Source organism: Psammomys obesus, unplaced genomic scaffold (genome assembly GCF_907164565.1).
Source record: "Psammomys obesus unplaced genomic scaffold, mPsaObe1.curated_primary_1811, whole genome shotgun sequence".
NCBI lineage: Eukaryota > Metazoa > Chordata > Mammalia > Rodentia > Muridae > Psammomys > Psammomys obesus.
In genome coordinates, this window is record NW_026585895.1 from 8,894,477 (window position 1) to 8,914,389 (window position 19,913).

A 19,913-nucleotide genomic window follows, 5' to 3' on the forward strand; every position below is an offset into this window, starting at 1 on the left:
TAAATATATGTTTATGTATATGCATGATATGCATGTATGATGGAGACCCACCTGAATGAATGTATGTATGTATGTATGTATGTATGTATGTGTACATGACTGCATGTCTGATTGTTTGCCTATATGTATGTATGAGCTGTTAACAATGGAATGTGTGGGGATGCATGACTCTCTCTCTCTGATTCATAAATAGCCTCTGAGCCCATGAAGGTGGTCTGCTGCTCATCCCTGAGTAAAAGAAACAAAAGTTTTTCCACTAATATAAGTAATTAAGTTGTAAATCCTCTGGACTTTGACAAAAGGCTGGCTCTCCCCAATCTTCTAGTTAACTAACTCAAAAGCAAAGCCATGTGGCTCAGTGAAGAGCCTCCTTGGTGCATCTCCCTTACAGCTGTGACCCTTGATCTTTAACTGGCAGAAGACTAAGAACATCCTCAGAACACATGAACTTCACTCCTCCATTCGCAGTTGCCATTTTAGTAAATCACGTATTTACTCCTAGAAAGTTCTATGATAATTCTCTTTAAATATGACTGTTGTGTCTTCATTTTAATAAGTACAACATAATACACTCTACTCCATTTCTCTAACCATGACCTGAAGCAAGGTTTGGGTGAATTTCAAGTTCTGTATGAGAATATCAACTGTTAGCATTCCCCTCTGTGTTAGCACCAAAGTAACCTGTCAGGCAACCAAACATGTCCATGCCAGCACCATCTTCTTGTGGTCAACCACGAAGCCTGTACTAAGTCTAGCAATCCAACTGCTACCAATTATAAAAGTTATACTTGCCCATTGCTAAATTTGGTGATCACACTTCTTGCAAATGGAAACCACCAGTCAGAATGACTATCTCAGAATGCAAAACTAAGTGAAATAAAGAGTACTAGAAATGGTGTGTTGATGGGTATGTGTCTAATATTTTCCACATTTTAAGTTCTTTAAAATATTAGTGCTACACTAACTCCAGAAAGTCTGTATAGCATAAACATGTGTTATGCAAGCATAAAATTATGCAAACAGACGAGAAGACACGTTTCCTACGGAAATCAGCTTCCTGGAAGTCCCTAGCAAGAACCCTAACATGGCCATCTAAGCCAAAAGATGTATTTTAAGTCCCACGCTTATTTGGTTACAAGACTGGAATTGATGAGCTCTTTTTTTGCTGTTTCTCTATGATTCTTGAAACAGTACAATTAACTATTCAAGGAAACATTTCTAATAGATTACTAAAAGCTTTAGCAAATAAGAGTAGAAGAAAAATAAAATTTTAGGAGAGGTAATAAATCAGATTCAGCATCAGGAATTGCTTGTGGAAAAACCAAACACTGTAGGTAGTAAAAGGACAAGAGTTTTAGGGCTTTCTAAAGAAAATGTTTAATCAGGATCTGTTAGGATAAATGCTCTGGATATTCCCACTGCAGTAAAGCTACTGCAAAACCATTACCTAACACAGGTATTTATGATGAGGCAAAAAAAAAAAAGACAGGCAAACATAGGAGGTCAAAAAGTTTTGTATTATACTATAAGTTTTACGGACAGGCTAGTTCAAGTATCTTATCTCTGATTATTAACAACCCCTAATTAACTAACAATAAACTACGTAAACAGACCACAAGTTTTACAAGCCCCTGGCCCTCTACTCACTAAACTGGCAAACAAGTCACTAGTTCTATGTTTGCTCTGCTTAAGAGGCTGTTAGGCCAAGATTGTTTTGTAGACACTGCTTCTACCAGGTTACTCTTTCAGTTAAAATATAAACATTGTAAATGTTCTGGGGGATATGTCAACTTTAAAGTGCTTCTTTGTAAGATTACTATAAAAGTGTTGGCTTGACTTCAGTAAAACGCAGAAGATCCAAATCAACATTATGCGGTGTGGTCTCTGTCATTTCGCCTATCTGTGCCTTCCTGATATCCGAAGTCCCTGATTCTCCCGCGGACGCGGGGCACCCGAGGGGGCCGGTCCACGGCATATTAGCAGTTGCAGGGAATACAGACTGGCGATAGACTGCTTGCCTAACATACTCAAAGCACTGGTTTTAATCCCCAGTACCACACACTTCAAAACAAAACAAAACAAAAAAGGTAGGCCAAGCCTGAATTTTAAAGCAAGAAGACGAAGAGCTCAAGGCCTGCCTTGGGCTACAGTGTGAATACAAGACTTCCTCAGCAATTCAGTGACAGCCCATCAAAAATAAAATAAAATAAAACTAAATAAATATATAAGGACTAGGGCTATGACTCAATAGTAGAGAGCATTTACCTATCATGCACACGGCCCTTGGTATAATCAACCCCAAACCCCAGTAGCACAAAACAAAATAAAACACAGTGGTTGTCTTGAAATGGTAGGAAGGTCAGACAGCTACTGTTCATTTCACTATCTTATAGTCCAACCTGAACATGGGTAATTAGCTAAAAATTTCTCCTTGTTTATACCAGAATCTCCCTCTAGCTAACTCTGAATACTAACTAGGAAGCTGACTATACAGATGATATCAAAAAGGGCTAGTGTTTTAATCCCAGCACTCAGAAGGCCAAGGCAGGTAGAGCTCTGTAAGTTTGAGGCTATCCTGATCTACACAGCAAGTTCCAGGCTTGGCAAAGCTACATAGTGAGACTGTATTAAAAAGAACAGATAGAAGAAAAAAAGGATGATTCTACTTGCATATACCTGATAGGGAGCATTAAAGAAATCGATATGCTCAGGAAAGCGAGAAGAAATGGGTGAAGTGCATTGCTTTATCCTTCTGAGAAAGGTTGAAAAGAAGAATGACGGATAAACTACTGCAGTTTAAACAATGAATAAAATATCTCCACACTAAAACTAAAAAAATATTTGGCATAATCTAGTCTTTAAAACAAAAAAAAGGAAAACAGAAAAATGACATTAAATCTCTTTAAAATGAAGGCAGAAGGAAGAAAATCTATTTTTTTTTTTTTTTTTTTTTATTACAGAGAAATCAATGGACTCGGAGAAGAGCATGGGAGAAAAGGGAGGAATGGTGGGATTGGGAGGAGATGAGGTAGGGGGCTACAGCTGGGATATAAAGTAAATAAATTGTAATAAATTTAAAATAAATTTAAAAAAATAAAATAAAATCAGCTTTACAAAGTTAAAAAAAAGATTACAAAGAAGTACCCTACATTAACTATATTATTTAAACAAGAGATAAAATATGTTATAGAACCAAGTATCACCTATAGCAGCACATCCATGCGTTAAACATTTATCTGTATCTTAAGCTTCTAATTTGGGGGTTACTGAAGCTCAGTCATCACCTCTCATTTCTCCTTTTTTTCTTTTTCTTTTTCTTTTTTTTTTTTTTTTTTTTTTGAGGGGGTCATCTTTGTTTGCTTGTTGAGACAGGGTCTATCTACACAGCCCAGGCTGTCCTGGAACTCACTGTGTAGACCAGGCCCTGAGCCTCTGCCTCCCAGGTCCTGCATCAAAGATGTACACTACCACACCGGGCTACTCCTAATTTCAAAAGATGTTCTCTTAAGGGAAGTTAAATATCATTTCACTGCATCACAACATTATTATTCCAAAGTAACTTACAAAATATAGTACTCAACACAAAGCAGAATCATTTAAAGCCAAAATCTAAGCACTATGTATCTTACCTTGGCCCCAAACCACATAGGCCTCCTCAAACAAGAGACAGGTGTGACAGAAACATAACTACTGAATGAAGTAAGTGTACTTAGGGGGTAACTTTCTATGTAAAACATGTTAAAAAAAAAAAAAAAAGAAAGACAAATATAACACACCTGAATATAAAGAGTATTTAAAGCATCACAATTACAGCAGAATTTTGAAAGTATAATTGCATATACCTTTACTTCATTTTTACCTGCTTTGCAATTTCTCTTAAACAGGCTACTCCTTGTTCAAAATTAGGAAAAGCTACCGAGCCATACTTTTGGTATTCCGGGGTTGGTCTGATTTTTATTGTAGCTTCTGTTATTACACCAAGAGTTCCTGAAAAAAAAAGAAAGGGGAGCACTCCATTATATCACATGGCAATATTCTAAAACCATATTAAAAATATTTAATTGACTGATTCTATTGATTAATACTATTATCCATGTTAAATCTATTTAATCTCTTCTATTTGGAAAATAACGGCTAATCAACTCTTCTAAAAAAATAATTAAGCAAATTTTATAATTTCAAAAGTGATGTTAGACCAACTTTTTCTTTTTATGTGTATTTTAAAACATTCTAAGCTTTCTCCTGGAGTTACTTTTAAATGGCTTTAAAGCATTATAACATATTAAAGAAAAGAATAAAACAAGTTGTTACAGCTGACACACAGTGACAAAGGTATATTCTAATGTGTCTCTCTTTACTATGAAGAGATTTACTGGGGCAAAAAGAGGCTAACTTTCTAACTATACGATGACTGAAGGTTTCGAGGAGCTATGTCTTGCCTTGCTCCTCAGATTTAATACATATAAAGACACGCATTGCTCAGAAGCTCTCACAAAAAAGAGAAATAAGTATTCAGAGACAAAATAATTAGCATAAATATGAAGCACGAGAAAACCACCAATGACACATTCTTTACTGCTTGGGGCAGAGAGAAATTAAAATGAAAGAAAACTAGTAAATTAAATATAATCATGTATACCAAAAATATTTAAGGAAATATGACTAGAAGAGAATATATTCACAAAATCAATGCTTTCCAACCTGTGGTTTCAGATGTACAAATGGTGAAGGTAATAACACCATGAGCAAATTTTTCAAAGATCATTTTTAAAAGTGTAAAGAGGGATGTGAGTACAACTGAAGAACTTAGTTAAAACACTGGAAATTAAAGTCCAGAGCATGTCTGGCATCCCTCGAGTCATTTACCAAGATGTAACACAGTGTTAAAGACTAGTCTGAGTTGATGGAATATAAATCAGATTGATTAGACAATTATATGTTGATTACATATATATGTTGTTTCTGACTTATTTGAAAAATATGAGCCTCTTGTAACCTACATGGTCACAAAATCTCTGTAAGTTTGTCCACATAAACAAATATAGCAAAATAAACAAATAAAGCAAATACAATTTTTAAAAAAATAGCTACAATGACTAAACGTCTGTTTCAGTATTTTTGGGACATAATTTCAACAATAAAGCTCGCCTATTTAAAATTCTGGAAGCCCTTGTCTCTGACATGGACTATGCTGCTCTTTGATGACTCCCCTAATGGGTGGGCCATTGCCAGGCCACAGAGGAAGAAGGTGCAGGCAGCCCTGATGAGACCTGATAGGCGGGGGCAGATGACAGGGGAGGAGGACCTCCCCTTTCTGAGAAATAGGGGTGGGGAATAAGGGAGAAGAGGGAAAGAGGGTAGGACCAGGAGGAGATGAGGGTGGGGGCTACATTTAGGATGCAAAGTGAGTAAGTTATAAAAAATAAATTTAAGTTTAAAAAAATGGCTAGAAGCCCTCAAAAAAACATAATGGCTATTGCCATCCTCCTAGTTACCCACTGTAACTAGACAGTAAGACCCTACTGCTAAAAGACACAATACACTTTGGTTTCAGCAAATAGAGAAATCATGATGAACTGACCTGCAAGCTTTCTCCCTGTTGGCTGGCTACCTTTTACAGTACTAGACCCTGAATGATACAATACCAACCTGCCAGGCAAGATGTATCTGTGGGTAAAATCATGGCATGACTGTTAAGGAAGCAAATGACTATTTTCTAATTGGATCTAAGGCCTGGTCTACAGGAATGTGCTGTAATACTGTCAAAAGCCTATGACTGGAGAGGTCATAGGGCCTGTGTGTAAGCAGAAGGGTGGACAGAGGCTACTACTGCTGTTTTGTTAAAGTGACACTGCCAAACTACCTTTAAATAGTTATGTTTATACCCATAGGTTAGTCCACTATTGAGACCAGAGAAGCTTCTTCTTGCAGTGAGCATCAGTCCGTGCAAAAACTGTTGAAGTGTTAAGAAGTAAACGTTGAGTGCTCAGCTCTGAAATGTGACATCTCTATCCTCAAACACCAAAAATTCAAGTCAGCACCAATAAACAAAAACAGAAATCACAACAGAGAGCACCAGTTCAAGAAGTTATATATACAAAGGGGGAAAAAAAACAAAACAAAACAACAACAACAACAAAAAAAAAAAAAACAACCACAAAGCCACATACTATGAGATTTCTTCTATACTAAGGGCCCAGAATATGAAAATTAGTATAGGCAGAAAATATAGGTTAATAGATGGGTAGAGTGCAGTTATGATCACTAAGGAAGGCCTACATAATTACAAAAAGCAATACAGATGTTTACATCTTTCTTCTTATACATCAGTGGTTCTCAACCTTCCTAATGTTGTAACCTTTTCATACAGATACTCATGTTACGGGTACCTGTTAATATGCAGGATGTCTGATATGCAATCCCTGTGAAAAGGTTTTAGTCTCCCAAAACAGCCATGACCCACCGGATGAAAACCCTGTTGTGCGCCATTTAAAAACAATGCTATCAAACAGTGCCATCCTACTATATACTACACTTGAGTCTTCCGCAGCACAAGTTGAGTGGAAACAATGGTCCTGTGCAGGTGGCTATGACTGCATATAGTGACTTGAATCTTAGTAAAAGACACAAAAGAACCGAAAAGGATAAGCAACAAAGCTCTAGGCATGTATGTGCTCTCATTTTTCTTCATTACAGTCACACAATTACATAAAGTAATAATTATACTATTGGGGTTTATAATAGTTATACAGGTAATATTTATAATAATATAACATAAAAGAAAGTTTAAAGGATACAGCTATATAAGAATGCTACTTCTGTGTTTTATGACATATTAGTATCAAGTTGATTCTGCTTAAGGTGTATATTTTTAAGCCATAAAGCAACCAATTAAAAAAAAAAACTAAAATAGGTATGCTGGAAAGGGGGTAGGGTGAAGGAAATTAAAATCATAGAGAAGAAAGTACTTGCTAAATGCAAAGGCAAGCAAAAACAAAACAAAAAAAAACAGATGGATTGAATAGCTCCAACTGTGGCAACGACATTAAATATGAATGTACTAAGCAATTAAAAGACAAGAGTTTCAAAATCAGTGGTTCTCAACCTGTGGGTTACAATCCCTTTAGGGGTGAATGACGCTTTCACAAGCATCACCTAAGATGATCTGAAAACACAGACACTTGCAATTCCTAACAGTAGTAAAATTACAGTTATGAAGTAGCAATGAAAAGAACTGTATGGCTGGGGGTCACTACAACATGAAGGACTATCTGTATTAAAGGGTCAGAGTATCAGGAAAGGTGAGAACTACTGTTCTAAATAACTGAAATGGACTGTCGCTGCCAGAGACACACTTTGAAATACACCTAGACTCAAATATGGCAAAGGTGTGCCATGCAAACCAAGTACTAATACCAGACAAAACAGACTTTAAACAGAATGTTACTACACAGAAACACTTTGTAATAAATCATTAGGAAGATATACAATTATAAAAAGATGGTGCTAGTAACAGGGTGTAAAAAAATGACGGAAAACTGATACAAATGATAAGGACAATGAATACTTGGTGATCTCAATACCTAACCTTCAATATAACTTAAGAACTGAGCAAAGAGAAGACTGAACAACACTTTATGTGAATTTGCCCTCATAGACTAGAACATACTTTTCAACAATAGCAGAATGTAGCTTTAGTTCAGGTACACACAGAATATTCTCCAGGACAGATCACAAACTAAATTAACACAACAAACTTGCACAGATTTCCAAAGGCTGCAGTAATATCAAATATGTTCATATTATGGCTGGATATAAAATACAACCCCACAGGCTCATGTGTCTGAACCCCTTGTCTCTTCCTCTAGAAGTGCTAATTCAGGAGGCTGTGGAACTTTTAAAAGTAAGTCTTCACTCGATGACATCCATCACTGGGGAACTAGCAGTGAGTTATAGAATGACCCTACTTCTGTCCAAGGCTTCTACTCCTTGGTGTGTGGCAATACTGTCAAGAAGCCTCAGGTTCCTTCACCAGGGCTACAAGCCATATCTTCCCCTCTGTGAACAAAGCAAACCATTCCTCCCTCAAACAGCTTTGAACCTGGTATTTAGTCGAACTGCTAGAAAAGTAACCAATAAAGCAAACTCCCATCAGGAATGGGGTTTTTGCTGTAATGAACTTGACCATGTAGTTCTTGGGCTTTTGATTTGTGAGAAGAATATGGAAAAGTCTGAAGTAGGAGTTTGGAAAAGTCCTGGAATGCCATAAACAGAACAAAATGAATAATTCTAGTAGGAGTTTGGAAGACCAGACGCTGGTTAAAAAAAAAAAAAAAAAAAAAAATGTGGCTTGTAACAGCTGGGCTCCTGAGACTTCTAAAGGGAACAACTATGTTCTACCAGCCCAAGTTCACTTTCCTCACACCATTCTCCACTACGCTTCCTCAACAGCTTGCACAACAGAATGAATTACACACTTGCAGGATCTGAGGGCGCCATTCTAGTCTATCCAACATTAAGCAAGCAAGCAGTGATATTACTTGCAAAATAAAAATTTAAATGACAAACAAGTTTTAAAAGACACATGAGTAAATGAAATTTACAGCACTTAAAAAAATCCAACACTAAGTAGCAAAACATATAATTACAGGAAAATAAGAGAAAAAGTCCTTTCTCTTGATAACTGTGACAGGATTAAACTGTAATACACAAATTTAAAATATTTAAGCCCTAAACACTGTTTCTTAAGATTCACTAAATTCTGAATACAATAAAATAAAAACAAAAAGACCACACTGTTTTCAGAAATATAAACGAGCACTGTGCATAAGGATGCTGAGTAAGATGTTCTCATTATAAAAGCTTTATGAAATATGAATTTAAAGTGTCATAAGAACTCATTATTCTTTAAATTATAATGCATACCTTTCTTTCAAAGATATCACAGTATCACAGACTTTCACAAAATGAAACCTTTCACCTACATATTTTTCTAACAACTTTACAGTTAACCAACCTTCAGATCCCATGATGAAGTGATGGATGTCAGGGCCCGTTGACATGCGAGGTCCTTGGGAGCTCTTCTCTATTACACCTCTGGGTGTCACCATTTTCATATGAACCACCTGTTTAATAAGCACACAATGTAGATTCCACGCATCTGTCAGATCTGTGCTTATACTTGCACACACATTCAGGGAGTCTTGTGGAAGAGACGGGAAGAACAGGGCTTGGAGGGGACAGAAACTCCACAAGAAGATCAACAGAGCCAACTCACCCGGGCCCAGGGGCCTCATGTAGACTAATGCACCAACCAAGAACCATGCATGCATTTAGTGTTTCTTTTTTTTTTTTTAAGCCTGCTGTTTCTGGGGGTTTTTTTTGTTGTTGTTGTTGTTGTTGTTTTGCTTTAAGATTTATTTATTATTTATACACCATTCTGCCTGTACACCAGAAAAGGGCACCAGATTTCATTACAGATGGTTATGAGCCACCATGCCATTGCTAGGAATTGAACTAAGGACCTTTGAAGAACAGTCAATGCTCTTAACCTCCAAGCCATCTCTCCAGCCCAACTTACTATATTTTTAAGTCTACACTTTCATTAAAGAATTATTAACACTTAGAAACTTTTTGTAAATTCTACTGTAGCCACAAAAACTAAAATACCAGGCTAATTAGCATTTTCATAAAAGCAATGTAAATTACGAGTTTAAAAGGACACACGTTACAAAAAAACTTAAAAATAAAATATGCTATGTAATAACTTATGTACTGTGTTAACTGTATGCAGAATCTTTTCTTCTTAAAAAATCTTTAGAAAAAAAAAAAGAATAAATTAAATTATGCTCTTTAGTGGTCTATCAAGTATTTGCCTGATTTATAAAGCTCTTAATAATCTACAACCCAAAATTAATTTTCTCTACAACTGAATCTAATTTTAATACAAAGAGAAAACAGAAGTATTAACATTTCTTAAACAAAATAACAAGCATTTTGAAAGAATTCATGTAAAATACTGGATACTGACTGGTAAAAGCTAATCTCTCTCACGAAGTATACCTGATATTCCTACCAACAGAAGTTAATAAACACCTTGAGACCTTAAGCTTGCAAAACAAAGCCAGAGCAATGCAGGAGTATTACTTCAATTTAACAGCCTCACAGGTTCTTCTAAAGTACTATCAACCACCCAGCATGGTGCTGCCTGCCTGTGACCCCAGCACCCAAAATCAAAATTGGAAAATTGCAAGTTCTAGGCCAGCCTTGGCTCAGTAGCAAGACCATGTAGAAAAATGTCAAGTTAAATAAATACAATATTGTTGAAATACTGAAGATTTAAAAACTAACATTGAGGAAAGCATCTGCTATATATCAGACTGCAAACCTCATTTTATGTCCTTTAACCATGTAATAATTCTAATATAATTCTTGTATTTTACAGAAAAGAAAACTGAAGCTGGAAAAAGTAAACCAGTTTGCCAAGGCCAAATAACAAATCCCCAGAAAAGCTGCAAGAGGCACCCAAAACCATAAAGGTGCCCAGTGTCACAACACCATCATGCTCCCAGAAGACTGGCACATGTTAAAAATGACAGCTTATCCTTAATAGAACCATTTCTATGAGGCTCTTCAACTGAACAGAGAAAGAGGGAATTCCTTCAGAAAAGTAAATGTAAAATCTCCTACAGAAAGAATAAAAATGAGACTTGTAAAATAATAATTTGTACACTTTCAGTTAGATGCTATGGAACATCTGCAAATCTTAAATGTCAGTCACTTTTAAAAGGGCATCCTTAAATATGACCACAGTTACACTGTAACTGCTTCTGCTGGTCACAATCAGTATTAGTATTAGTAAAAGGTACATATATTGAAGATCTTTACCATCCAATCCTTAATTTGTAAAGGCTTTAAGCACTTTATCCTATTTTACAGACACTGATCATTAGGCAGTAAGGAAAAATCAATTTACCAGGTCCTCAATGTTGCCATAGATATTCTTCTTCATGCCTGATGCTCGCGTAGATATCCACCCTCCCACGGTGCTGAACTCCAGGGAGTCTGGCTCGTGACCTGTACAGTAACCACTTTCTTTAAGCTGTAAAGCAAAAATGTAAAATTTTACTGGCAAAAATGTTTCCATTTCACACAGTATTCAAAACATTGACTCCTCCAATTTGTTTCTAATATTTTTGACACATTAAAACCTGTAAAGAAAACTTTTTTTTTTTTGCCTAGTGAAAAACTTTCATAAAATTGAAAAGGTGTGGGCCAAGAAACACTACTCTTCACATTTTGTTTTTAAAGCCAGCTGACCCTTCCTTATGCCCCTTGAAGAGACATGTAAAATACTTATGGAGATCAAATTAAGCTTAAATAACTGCCAACACCCCCTAACACTTTCAATAAATAAAGCACTTTATCTCTCGTTCTCCCCTACCCTAATATAATATGCAGCAGGCCTCCAGAAAATCTGAGCAAATTGCCTGTACTTAATTCTCTCAAGGAGTCTTGTGTTTTAATGTACAGCCATCTGGCTAGGCTTCCCAAATGCAATGCCATCATTTACTTGTGATGTGGACCAAGCATTCCTGTGCATTAAATAGTCACTTGTTTCTCATTTTTCTATATTAGCTTGGCTTCACCATCTGGACAGCACCTGAGGTTGAATAGATGCCCTTTTCTGCAACAACACCAAAGCCATTCCACTGGAATCATTTCAGAGCCTTGGCCATCTCCTGTCAAACGGTACAGACGCCACCATCTGTACACTCACTGTGACCTGCACCAAGTCCATCAATCTGTGTTGACCATCTGATAGTCTTTGATTTCTCAAGTAAGTCATGCAGAGATGTAGAGTGTCAGCAATGTCTGTACCCATGCATCAAAGTGAAGTGCGACATGAAAGTTAATCCAAAGGGTGTGAGCCCACTAGCTTAAACACAAACTGTTAGATTCGCATGCCACTGATGCAAATTATACTTTCTAGTTGACAAAACAACAATTACTAGTTACTTTTTTCACTAAATAGTCAATATATTTATTTTTAAGAAGTTAGTAACCAATCATAAATAAGGAAGATTAAAATGAAAATTATCATTATATTAGACTTCCTCCTTAGCTCCATCTTCAAACAATCTACATTGACATAATTTTCTCAAGTTTATTAAATTAGAAAAAAAAAACTCAAGAATCCCTAAGCCATGTGAGCAACTACGAAGAGATCTGTTTTGTCACCTGACAGTGCTGGTGCTTCAGGGAGACTCAATGTCCAACTGTACACTTTAAATGACAGCAGTCATTCTAGGACACCTACACCTCAACCAAAAGAAATTATGACTCATAATTCAAAAAGCTTACTGGCTTTACTCAGCCCGTTTCTAATAGAACCCAAGAGCACCAGGCCAGGGGTAGTACCATCTGCAATGGGCTAACCCTCCCCCATCAATCACTAATTAAGAAAATGCTCTGCAGGCTTGCCTACAGCCTGAGCTTATGGAGGCATTTTCTCAACTGACATTCTCATCTCTCGAAAGACTCTAGCCTGTGTCAAGTTGACATAAAACTAGCCAGCACAGGTGGCAAGACTGTTATATTATTCCTGAAAATTTAGTAAGCAATTAAGTTTATGCAACTTCAGAGTTAAAATTCTCCTCTAATTAGAAAAGATAGCAGTCTAGCCCTATATAGTATAACATAGTACCAGTTAGAAAATAAGCCATGTACAAAAATAATCCATAGTATGACTGATAATGTGACATATACTTGATATCTGTAATTATGACTTATCAGTGTTCTGTGAGAGTTAAGGAGACTTGTAATACTGATTCTCCCATAGGTTTAGCAGCCATGTTGGAAAGGGAAAATTTATTCAAAGAATAGTTTTTGTGCACTGGGCCTTAGATACGGGAAGTATAAAGTCTGAGTAGATGGAGGAGGCTACAAAACAAGCAATATTTGAGAGACAACTGCAAATTTTATCACTACAACTTCAGCTTTGATAATGCTGAGCTCAGGCAAAGAGACAGACAGCCAGGAACTGGATATGGTCATCAACATTGCAGGACAGAAATCTACATTGAGGAGAAGTTTGGAAATCTTCCTGAATGGAGTAAATAATGTCTGATAGAAATTGTGGACTGAAGTTCTAAATGTGTTATATTATTACCGTACTTCATTCTAGCGAAAGCCTTGAGAGGAACTATCGTGACCATTTCACAGATGAAGACTCTGAAACATAAAGGTTGGTATCCTACCCAAGGTCACACAGATAAAATGTACATTTGAAGTTTACAGGAAAAGCTAGTGGCTCCTTGAAACAAGAACAAAACAAGAAACTATAAAATTATTAATGATGCTATCTCTGAGAAGAAAGAGACTAAGCTGACACATCTCAAGACTATTAGATTAAAAAGTCGCCAAAGATGTAATAAACCCCTAAGGAAATCCCCAAGTCCCTAACTGCCATGGTAGTGACAGGCTTAACATGTAACCATAAAAATTCAATGTAATTTACAAGTTAAAGAGATTAAAATCTGCTCCTCAGCTTGTGTGCTTGTGTCACTTCAAATTTCTCCAAGGAAGGAACAGGACGTTCTAACCTGGTTGTCTTATCTAAGCTATAAGTAGAAGACACAGGAGCTTAGCGAGGGTGTAGGGAAGCGGTTGCCAGCTGCCAGAGCCACTGCAGGCCCAGGAGGCTTTGTCACAGCGAGAGGAACCAACTAGCAGGTGAGAGCTCACAAGCACCTACTGAGAAAATGTCACTTAAATTCCAAGGGGATATGATCCTTGATTTTATTTCTAACTTTTAAAAAAAGGAAAACCTGGAAAGGTTAAAATACGACAGCATATGCTATAATAAAGGATATAAAAGTAGAGGCCCAACTGGACAGATGGTTCAGCGGTTACGAGCACTGGCTGCACACCTCTAGAGGACCAGGGTTGGGTTCCCAGCACCCACATGGCAGTGCACATCTGTCTGTAGCTTCAGCTCTGGGGACCCATCACACACAAACACGCACACGGTGCACGCATCTGTACACGTGCAGGCAAATTACCCATACACACAAAAATAAAAATAAATAAATTTTTAAGTAAATCTTAAAGAAAAAAAACAAAACTGAGGGCCCAAAAGGCCATTCTTTGTTATTAAAGAAAATGGCTGTTGATAACGCCTCTTGTCCAAGCTAATGGAGGACTAACTAATCCAGGACCTTTTAGATGTTTTTCATCGAATAGTATCAAATTTCATGATAAACTGTACTAATTAATAAGTCCTTTCTCTTCGCTATATAAAGCCTTGACCTGCTTGAAGATCTCTAACAATACCGCAACAAATCTGCTCAAGTTTAAGAACGTGTAACTCCTTTCCACCCTTGAGGTAAGCTGCCTCAGCCGGGCGGCAGTCACCATTTCCTCTCCACTGCACTTCTCCACATACAGTTTCACAAAAATTATTCATAACTGAAACTTAGTATTTCAAAAATGTTTCTCAGTATTGTAATAAAGCTTTCCGAGAATCAGTTACAAGTAGACCAACTTCACTCATCTCAAATAAGAGGGAAAGAAAATGAAAATACGATCAACAACCACACGTCTTCTGTGTCTTATTAACGATTCAGGGCAAACTACTCTAAAATGTAGTTTGAAAAAAGTGATTGGTGTGTCAACCAACAGACTGCAATTCTTAATTTTTGTCTATAAAACCTGAATCAAAATCATCTTGCCCATATTTGGAGAAGCTTTAAAAAAAATCAATCTTTTCTTTTTTTTTTTTTTTTTTTTTTAGATTCTCATTTTTATGTGAATGGGTGCTCTGACTGCAAGTATGTCTGTGCACCACATGCATGCAAAGGCCATGGAGACCGGAAAAGGGTAATGAATCCACTGGAGCTAGAGTTGTGAGAGCTGTAAGCTGCCACGTAGGTGCTGGGAATTAAATCCAGAGCCTCTGGAATGGCAGTCAGTGCTCTTAAACTCTGAGCCATCTTTCCAGCCCCTATGAATCAATTCTAACAATCAATTTTAACAATTACCTGCTTAGAATCCATAAAGAGAAACTTTAAAACTTTATTAAATACTGAAGAAGAGTAGAAAGATTATGGGTTCCAAAAGCAATGGCTCCCTTTAAAGCTCTGCATACACTCCTTCAAGACTGTTCTCTTCCTGTTAACCCTGACTCATTCTTGAGCCTCATTTTATTTTATTAATCTTTACAGTTATTATGCCAAGTAATGGTTTCATTATGGTATTTTCATACATACTTGGTTCTTATTCATTCCCTTCTACTGAAGTCTCATTTTAAATGCCAAACCTCCATGATACATAATTGTCCAAGACCTTCCTATATGGCCCCATCCAAGCTGATGACACATCCAAGCTGAATTTAGTCTTACTTACCCTGAATCATTCACTGTCTAGTTCTCCAACTTTCTATCCCAATATAAGCCCCCTGAACATAGAAGATAGTATCTCATTCACTACTGTACTCTCAGTTCTAGCTCAACATACGAAAACTGAACAAATTCAGTAAGTGAACAATGTATTGTGAAAGGTAGCTCCTTCAGACAGAGAACATAGCTGTTTAGAAAACCTTAATTAAGGACATAACATACCTGTCTTTCCAAATCTTGTCCTGTTATCCCAGCCTCTACGTGAGCTGTCAGATTGTTCTCATCAACCCAGAGAATCCGGTTCTGTTACAAAGGAAGAGAGAGGTCTCATTCCTTCGAGCCATTAACATTTTTTAAGGAAATACCTAACTTCCCAATTCAAAGCTTCAGTAACAAGTAGTAATTAGAAAAGAAGAAAAGTCAACCCCCTTTTCCTTACTCTACACCATGGCACTGCAACAGGAGCAGCACACTCTGCATGCACTGGGTAGAAACAAACACTCAGTCTTCCTGCGGATATTACACTAAATACCACTGCTTAGCTGGGCAGGAACTATCTAGTCTTAGCAAGTCCTCACTTGTAAAATATACATACTAACAGAGTTGTTAAAGGAATTTTAAAAGATATTCCACATAAAAATCAAAGCTGGGCATGGTGGTGTATAAGCCAGCACCCAGGGAGGCAGAGGAAGGCGGATCTCTGTGAGTTCAAGGCGAGCCAGACCAGGACAACCAAGGCTACACAGAGAAACTCTTGTCTCAAAAAAACAAAAAAATAAATAAACAAACAGTATATAGGAAATACCTATTTGTACTACTACAATCATATCTAAGAATCAGAAAATAGAACAGAAAAACACCTACTAAGATATTTAACTATAATACACGGCATCTCTGCACTTAAAAAAATCTGAGGAAAAAAAGAACAGAAATACATCAAATCAAACAAATTCCTGCCTCATGCTCCAAAAAAGGAACTGAGCCAGGATAGTGGTGCACTCCTGCATTTCCAGAGGTACAGAATGGAGGATCAGGAGTTCAAGGTCACCTACTACCCCGTCACAACTACCCCGTATGTCTGAGGTCAGCCTGGGCAACACAGGATCTGTCCCTGTCCAAAAGGAACAGGAGGGACTAGATCCTTTCTTGACTAATTCAACTCACTAAATATCCACAATAAAATATTTTTCTGGTATTTTTAGTTAACTATACTCATATACATGTTACATATCTGAGGAATCCCAAGTAAGTTTTGTTTGTATGTTTGACACATTCTATACCTTAATAATAACATAAACTTAGTTAATAATAAAAGGGGAGTAACACAACAGACAATACAAAATTAGTAGACTGCCTAAATTCTAATTTTAACACATACAAATAACTGTTTCACACAATTATACTAAGTAGTAAAATGTAAGTGAGTAAACTTTGTTTTAGGATATAAATATAAAAGCTGAATACTGCAGAATAAAAAACAGAGAATGTATTAATTTGATGGAATTGTAGATAATTTATACATACTGTATGCACCAACTCTTGAGGCAACTACATACTTGAACTAACATTTGTCTTGCACTCATCAAGTTTGAGACACTTTTTTTTTTTATAAAAACCTAAAGAAAATGTACAGCTACTCTACATCCAGTATGCACTACACAATTCACATTAACAACAGAAAAACAGGGGCTGAGGCTATAGCTCGGCCTGCGGAGTGCTTGTGTCCGCCATGAAGCCAAGTTCGACCCCCAGCACAGCATAAAACTAGGAAGATGACACACCCCTGCATGTTAGCACTCGGGAGGTAGAGGTAGCAGAGTCAGGAGCTCAAGGTTAGCTTTAGCATCACAGAAGATACATGAACAAAAGTTGGAAGCCAGTCTAGGTTACATGAGTCCCTGTTTCAAAACAGGGTGGGGGGTACAGCCAACAGGCCTTAACTGTCCTAACTTCTACATAGCAGAAGCACATTGCGTCACATCCAAATGTGGCTGACGATGTCACTGTAAACCAGGTCCCCTCACAGTATGTGAGATAGTTCAATGCTAAGGCAGGGGATACACAAGGTTTCTCCATGAACGGGCTAGAATTTTGCCATGTGGGCTAGAGAGATGGCTCAGTGGTTTAGAGAGATTGCTGCTCTTACTGAGACCTACGTTGGTTCCCAGAACCCATATCAGTTGTTCACAAATGACTCTACCTTCAGGAAACCTATGCCCTCTTTTGGCTTCCACAGCCACCCACATGTACCCTCCATACAAACACATTCAAAAAATTAAAAGTATAAATAAAATCTTTAAATTTCTGCCAGAGACTGAAGCAGATGCTCAATGCCAGAATTTAAACTTTATAATATTTCATTTAACCTTTACATGACCTTTTGTAATGATTAATACTTTTCTTACTTTACATATCCGGAAACAGAGGTAAATCTGCATATAGTAAAGACCCCGAAATCTAAGAACACTCTAAAGCCTATTCCAGAATAGGCTATTCCTAAGCTATTTGGAAGAAGCTGTCCCTTTTTAAACTCCAGAATAAAGAGAAAGAATGATGAGAGTATTACAGTGCAACCATCAGGCAAGTTACTATCCGAACTGGATCTCTCCCAAGGTTACATGATGTTAAAAGCATACTACAAAGTCATGGATGTGCTATCTGCTGATTTGACCATTACCCAAAGTAAACGTGAATCAAAATGATAACCTCAAAGCATGTACCATTATGTGTTGATTTTTTAAAGAACACATTGATGTCAGTAAGATAAGCTTTCTATGGAGAAGAGAGAAGCATGGAGGGAGAGGAGGAAGGGAGGCTAGAGGGAAAAAGGAAAAAATTACTAGACTATATCTGAGACCTAAAATAATAGTTATATGACAGCAAGAAAGAACAGCAGATGAATTCAAAATATGTCATTCCATACTATAAATAGCCTAGTTTCTTCGAAATCAGTAATGCTGGGAAAAAGGAAAGTACAGTCTCAGATAAAGTGAGAAACATCCGAAGTTAACAAGGCCCTTTTCTAGGCCCATTAGAACTAAGCAACTATCATAAAGACACCTTTAAAAAAAGGTGTAGACTACATAGATTAGCATAAGAAAATGATGTTGACTTAAGACAAAAATACAGTAGTTAAATGAAAAAAGACCTTTTTTTAAAAGAGAGACAAAACAAAGTAGCACATCAAGATTTGTTTTACGGAGTCATATGAAAGGGGAGGAGGTCCTCCCCTATCAGTGGACTTAGAAAGGGGCAGGGAGGAGATGAGGGAGGGAGGGTGGGATTTAGGGAGGGAATGAGGGATACAGCTGGGATACAGAATTAACAAAATATAACTAATGAGAATAAAAAAAAAAGAAATATCTTCCTGACAATGCAAAAAAAAAAAAAAATATATATATATATATATATATATTTGTTTTAAAAGTTCTAGAAAATGTAAGAGCAAATGTAACAAAGCATTAGTTACTTTTCATTCTGCTCAAAGGCGCTATTATCTCTCCCTTGATGTTCAAATGCAAATGTAAAAGTTCATGTAAAGTTGCTACTCAGAACTACCATTGACATATAAAGGTAAAATTCAACCCAGGTTAAAACTTTAACAGTACAGCTTTCACATCTTACCAAAAGGAGTTCTTCTACCATCCCCAGCAAATCTGCAAAAGCACCAGTTTAAGTCTGGGAGGCAAGTAGGTACACACTACTCAGATTACTCCTAACTAATCATTTCTTTGCAATAACAGACATCAAGTTATTCACTGTCTCAAGCTTCAAAAATCACGCTTCTCAAATGACCAATTCACATGCTAACTTGGCTGTAGAGCACTAAGATCTGTACCTTAGAACAAGGGAACTTAGTTTCTGATTACTGGAACATGCCACGAAATAGAACAGTAAGAAAATGATGTTTTAAACAGAAACAACCCAAATATATCTTAAAATATCATATACCATTTGTGAAGTGTCCAAAGAAATTATTGTTCTTGTCTCATCTGCAGGACACATCAAGCCATATGACACACTTGTTCCTCCTGTCAAACAAGAAACAAAACTTTATGTTTAAATATTTTGTTTCTGCTACATTTCTGGAACAAGTCCCTAGTACACAGAACAAAAACAGACCTGCTAGTGGTAACACCTATTTCTACTTTGCAAAAGCTAACACACCAAAAACAAACTTACCTTTATTTTATGCTGAATGCCAAATGCAGACTACTATGGAGCTGAAATCAATGGGCTATGGCTCCATCCCTGGTCATGAGACACTTACGGAAAGCCCTAGCAATTTGTAGAACTCCAAAAACATAAATAGCAAAGATCTAAGCTAATGATCACCATGGAGAGATAGCTTAGAAGAAAAAGACAATTCCAGAAGTACCACCAACTCCTTGCTGCCATAAGTACATGATTGTCTTTTTGTTACAGTAAGAGTCTTGTTAAAAAAAAAAAAAAAAAAAAAAAGCTTTCATAAATTAAAATAAAAACAAGCTAAATGCCTACATCATGACATTTAAA

The 19,913-nt window shown here is 36.8% G+C and overlaps 1 protein-coding gene across 1 annotated transcript in view; it reads right to left on the reverse strand.

Moving 5' to 3' along the window:
• The window catches only part of Agps (alkylglycerone phosphate synthase), a 101,058-nt gene that overhangs the window by 52,817 nt on the left and 28,328 nt on the right, over positions 1-19,913 (reverse strand). Inside the window, exons 7-11 of the mRNA XM_055600201.1 lie at positions 19,350-19,429; positions 15,621-15,701; positions 10,976-11,101; positions 9,017-9,125; positions 3,860-3,987 (exon numbers count right to left, since the gene is read on the reverse strand). Coding sequence (XP_055456176.1) covers positions 3,860-3,987; positions 9,017-9,125; positions 10,976-11,101; positions 15,621-15,701; positions 19,350-19,429 — 524 coding nt within the window. The remainder of the gene's footprint in view (positions 1-3,859; positions 3,988-9,016; positions 9,126-10,975; positions 11,102-15,620; positions 15,702-19,349; positions 19,430-19,913) is intronic.